The sequence below is a fragment of the Rhincodon typus genome, chromosome 2 (genome assembly GCF_021869965.1).
Source record: "Rhincodon typus isolate 14 chromosome 2, sRhiTyp1.1, whole genome shotgun sequence".
In the NCBI taxonomy this organism is placed as follows: domain Eukaryota; kingdom Metazoa; phylum Chordata; class Chondrichthyes; order Orectolobiformes; family Rhincodontidae; genus Rhincodon; species Rhincodon typus.
The window spans coordinates 90,277,619-90,283,137 of record NC_063333.1 but is presented as its reverse complement, the minus strand read 5'-3'; the positions used below and the strand labels follow the sequence as shown (position 1 = coordinate 90,283,137).

Here is a 5,519-nt window from a genome sequence, read left to right as displayed (position 1 = left end):
ATTTCCACAGCAGGAGACAAAGGTGACGCTTATGCTAGCTTAGTAGTGGTAGAGAAGTAAAATGGATGCAAATGAATGTGAACAGGGAGAATAAAACGATCCAGTCTTTGTTTCAGATTTCCAACATTTGCAATACTTTGCATTCATTAACATCTTCTCATAAAATGTCCACATTTAGATCAGTCAATGTAAATTAAAATGCAGCACTCAATTCTAACCAACCAAGCCATTCTCTCTATAGCATGCCATCAACAGCAAAATGAGACACTTGCCAAGTGTACAGGAAAACTCCCAATTTATTTATGTAAAATATACAGATACTACACATTAACGGTAGCGACGGAGCTGCAGTGTATTGCGTCTTCTCCATGCAGCACGACGAGAGCCTCCAATAGTAAGATGGTATTTGTGACCTTTGCCCAAACCGCGACTCTTCTTGCCAGCAGATGTTAGGCCACGCATCTCTCTGTGCTTGTGTACAGGCTTTGTGATCCATTGAGTATCAGGGTTGCGACGGATCGCTTTGTGGAATGGATCAATGAGAACAACCTCAAAGAACTTGTATGTGGCATCTTCACCTACCCAGTACGAGGCGAGCACTCTCAGCCCTCCACAGTGTCGACCAGCTCGCTCCTAAAACAATGAAACAGAAGAACAGTCAATGCAACACATTCAAACATTGAATTTGCAAACACAACATTATATCCAAATATTCAAAGACAAGGTCTAAACTTTAGACCAACTGAACTATTCAGGCAAATGTAGGCACACAACATCTGGTTGCATGAATTTCTCAAAAAGTTGCACCCTTTGAGCAATAACTTATGATGGACACCAGCTCCAGAAAACTTTGTTTACGCCAAGTTTAATCTTGTACTGTTCTCCTTTACATATAAATTTACAAAGTAATTTCTAAACATAACATCCCAAACTATCTGCCAAAGGAGAAACTCCTATTAATTTTGTGGAATGTGTCCATGGAGTGGATCTCTTTAAAATGCAGCTGCTACTCAGTTATAAGACAACAAAGTTAGACTCCGCACAAGGCCAAGACAAATTTCTACGATTTTCCATCTGTAACACAGAGTACATTATATAGCACTGCTCTACTTAAGAGCACACCTAATGGAAATTCAAAACCTATGGTACATTTGAAGTTTGAAACCTATAACTTTCAAGTAACAGTATCAATTTTTTTAAGCTAAAGTGAAACTTAGGTCATTAAGAATATTGAAGACTGAAAGAGATAGACTTTTTAATCAGTAAGGGATTCAAGGGTTATGGGGAAAAGGCAGGAGTAGAGGATTATTGGGTCAGCTACGATCTCATTGAATAATAGATTTGATACAACGGGCTGAATGATCAGCTTCGGCTCTTACAACTTGTCAAACACTTAAATAGTGACTAGAGGACAATTTAAATTTTAGCATCGGCACAAACCATTTTTTTTTGTACCCCCTAGTTGAATAGGGTATCTGCCCCCTTGCTACAGAAAGCTGAAACACCTATATTCAAATCTATACATTTGAAACTGCAGATGAACCTTCTCTATGCGAAGCTGGGGAAAATTACTCATGCAGGCAATTTTGTATCATGAACTCAGTTTTTTTTTTTAAAAATAAAAAAAAGTGTTGACTACCTGGCAAGTCACTGGCACTTTTCCTAAAAAGTTTAGACAATCTTTTCCTTTGAAACAGCTGACATGATTTTAGAAATGGCGATTTATGAGCAACATCACAACTAGATGGCGTGTAGAAGTTTGCGCATGCAAAAGACAACAGAACTACACCTGAATGTAACAAAAAGTCCGTCAGTTATGCCAATATTCAAGTAATCAAACTGCAATAATTTTGTCATTAAGTTTTAAATCTAGGAAATGCATCTATTAGAGTCAGTCTGTAAATGTCTTTGCAAGTCTGTTTCCGATGACTGTAAAGTAATCTCGCCTCTATACAGAGGGTGTGATGCTGTCTGACAATTAAGCAACCTTGCATTTATTGAACCCATGGAATTTCTAACCAAAGAAATTTACAGACCCATAATTGTTGCTGTAGTTTCTCAGATCTTACAGAAGAATCAATGACCATTTAAGACCATAAGAAATATGGACAGGAGTAGGTTGTTCAAACCTGCTCCACCATTCAATAGAATGATCTGACATTGCTCATGTCCATTTTATTGTCTTTTCCCCACAATCCTCCTCTCGCCTACTGATCAAGAATCTACCCCCACCTTAAGTATACATAAAGAACTCTGCCCTCACCCCTCTGTGGTAAGGAATTTTGAAGACACTTAACCCCCACAAGAAAATCCTCATTTGTCTTAATTCAGCACCCCTTTATTCTGATTTCTGCACTGGAAACATTCAGGAATTAGGTACTAGAATCCAATGTTCATAGGACCCTCAAACAAATTAAACACATCCTAGAAAGTACATGTTAGACTGCTAGTTTTTCCTCAGTCAGTTCAGTAGCACTGATCATTCGTATAAATGCAGCTTGCATGGGAGTTGTCTGTATTGGTAAATTTCTCAATACAATCAGTCCCACAGAGTACTTGATTTATCATTGTCACATGCACCAAGATGCAGTGAAAAGTATTGCTTTGCTTTCTAACTAGTCAAATCAACAATAGTGAAAAGAATAAGAAATGCTGCCTTTCTTAAAAAAAGTTAATTTCCCCAGCGGAGGTCACCGTGAAGGTCCCACCTTGACCTTGATTCTCACCCAAAGCCAGGTGACCCTCCGGTTAAACTCACCATTAGCCATCTCTCTAGTCGAGTAGCCCCCGGTCCTGACTATGGCAACTTTAACTTTAGTTAATCCGGTTGGAACTGGGTTTATCACAACATTTCACATATTGTCCTTGAAAAAGCAGTCAAAATCCCAAGGCACTTTCGTCTCCATTAGACATCAACTGACTGAGCAACATCACAAGAGGTATCTTTCAACACTGATGGTACAGGATAGCAATCGGTTGTTCAGTTCAAAGCTAAAGCTGCAAAATTAATGTGTTGCAGACAGATTAAACACCATACCTCAGCAACAGATTGAAGGCTTCGTGCAAACTTCAACTGATTGACACCATGGTGCACTGGTTTACCGTAGGTCGCACCCTTGGGAACAGGACGTTTGCGGCCGCCACGACGAACCCGCACCCGATAGATAACATAACCTGTTAAGATTAACAAATTAACCAGTGCCTGTGAAGAACCCTCAGATGAACCAATCGTAATGCAAAGTCACTCCCCATTTCTGTAAGAAGATACGTTTAAGTACACCTTCTCTTTTCAGATGTCAACATTTTGACTTATAAGTTGCTCAATTGGGTAAACAATACCAGACAGACAGTCAAGGGTATACCACGGGAGGCCATTCAGCCTGAATCCATGTCAACCCTCTGCCACCAGTTCCAAATCTCTCAACCTACAAATTTTCTCTTTCAGATTTTAACTCACTATTTTGAAAGCCATAATTAAATGCCCATCTATCATCACATACAAAGCCTTCTTTCTCATGTTGTTTTGGTTGTTTGCGTGATCACCTCATGTCTGTGACCTCTAACATTTAGATACTGGGTCGATTTTCTCCTACCAGCATCATGAATGGCTGACGCAGTGCTTTGACCCATATGAATTACGCATACCTTTTGTACCCTCCCCACCTACTATTCAGGCTTCCCAAGATTATTGAACACTTAAATATCTTCTCTACCATGTCAAATACCAAAAGCAACCACAGCTTCTCAAAACAATCCATACCTCCAAATCATTTTCAGGATCTTTTCAATGTGCTGATATCTTCATAAATAAATAGCAATCAGACAATATTCCAGTTGAAGGTTATTATTTTCTAACTCTTGTAATGTGACTTTGCCAACAAGCCTGTAATATAGCTTATCATCAATGCCTTTTAAACAACTGCATTATCCTCACTAACCATGACCTCTTCAAAACCTCAATTCAAGTGAGTTTAATACAAACTGCCCCTGAACTAAATGCAGCTAGTATAAGTAGTTTCAGAGATAGTAGGAACTGCAGATGCTAGAGAATCTGAGGTAGCAAGGTGTAGAGCTGGATGGACACAGCAGGCCAAGCAGCAGAGGAGCAATGTGTAGATCTGGATGAACACAGCAGGCCAAGCAGCATCAGACGAGCAATTTCTGAAGAAGGATCTAGGCCCGAAACGTCAGCCTTCCTGCTCCTCTGATGCTGCTTGGCCTGCTGTGTTCATCCAGCTCTACACCTTGCTATCTCAGTATAAGTAGTTGATCATTTCTAAAACTTGCATGCAATTCACATCAACTTAGTACAGCAACATGGTCCAGACATTATCCACATGCCACTAAAGTCAGTAATGTACAATCATCAGTTTTCCAAATTCAAATGATAATATGCAAAACTAAATCAGTAACTTCCACGAAATATTTACAATTCAATAAACTATACATTTATTTCAGTTTAAAGAAGCACTATGTTACAAGCAACTCATTGGCCTCTGAAGATACAGAACTTCTGCAACCAGACTCATCTCGACATATCTTAACACTATGACAGAAGCCAATTACATTTTGAATGCATTCACTGACTCTGACAGCGTAGAGGAAATAATCAAGACGTGATGTTTCTATTCCAGCCTTGCCTGTTGGACACGCACTTTCACGGGGTTTGCAGACCTCAATGACAGCCTCGACTAGAAACCAGATACTTCAGCAACCTCCCCGCCTGGCCTTACCCTGCTTGGCCTTGTAACCCAGTCTGCGGGCCTTGTCAGGCCTGGTCGGCCGTGGAGCCCGGTGCAAAGCCGAGAGCTGGCGGTACTGCCAACAGCGGACCCGCAGTAAGAATCGCATCACGTCCGACTGCTTCTTCCTCCATAATTCCTGCATGTACTTATAGGCTCCCATCCTCGGTCAGTCTGGGGCTGGGGAAAGAGAGAGGGAGAGATCCGTTAACTATCAGCAGTGACCAGATCCCGGCCCCTGCAAGAGTCCAGCATGGCCCGGCCTGGCGGAGGCTGCTCTCCCTCCAAACTGCCGCCTCTGGCCAGAGCCGGGTCGCTGCCCCGTTCCTGAAGTACTTTAGAAACCAATATAAGAACGGCCACTGCCGCAGTGCAACGCGGATCATGCCCGCAGCACCAGACTGGACAGATGGGTGAGCTGGTCTCAGGATGGCGGCAGATGGAAGCGATCCCCCCCTCAGCCCAGAGTCACTCACACCTGCTGATGGCGGCGGCCGGAAGAGAAAGAAATCAGGCTCCGGGCCGCTTTAACAGGCCGCGTGCGTCACTTCCGGTAGCACCTACAGCCTGCAGAGGGCGCAGAGGCGATTGTGTCAGAGATGGATCACAGTCAATGTGTCTTCAGGTAAGGACAGGATGAAATATTCAATCCAAATCCTGTACCCCAGTCAATGTATCCCCATGTAAAGTCAGGGTGAAATATTCAATACAAATCCTGTACCCCAGTCAATGTGTCCTCAGCTAAGGTCAGGGTGAAGTATTCAATACAAATCCTGT

The 5,519-nt window shown here is 42.1% G+C and overlaps 1 protein-coding gene across 1 annotated transcript; it reads right to left on the bottom strand.

Moving 5' to 3' along the window:
* Positions 1 to 278: 278 nt before the first annotated feature.
* rpl15 (ribosomal protein L15) lies at positions 279 to 4,905 on the bottom strand. The gene is made up of 3 exons (XM_020518175.2): positions 4,734 to 4,905; positions 3,038 to 3,174; positions 279 to 633 (listed from the first exon to the last, which is right to left on the bottom strand). Exons 1-3 carry the CDS (start codon positions 4,903 to 4,905, stop codon positions 328 to 330), a joined length of 615 nt encoding a protein of 204 aa, XP_020373764.1. The 3' UTR covers positions 279 to 327.
* Between the last annotated feature and the right edge of the window lie 614 nt (positions 4,906 to 5,519).

Coding starts and splice junctions, on each gene's coding strand:
- rpl15 (XM_020518175.2), bottom strand. CDS start 4,905: ATGGGAGCCTATAAGTACATGCAGGAATTATGGAGGAAGAAGCAGTCG. Junction 3,175..4,733: donor GGGTTACAAGGCCAAGCAGG/GTAAGGCCAGGC, acceptor TAATCTTAACAG/GTTATGTTATCTATCGGGTG. Junction 634..3,037: donor GCCTTCAATCTGTTGCTGAG/GTATGGTGTTTA, acceptor TCATTGTTTTAG/GAGCGAGCTGGTCGACACTG.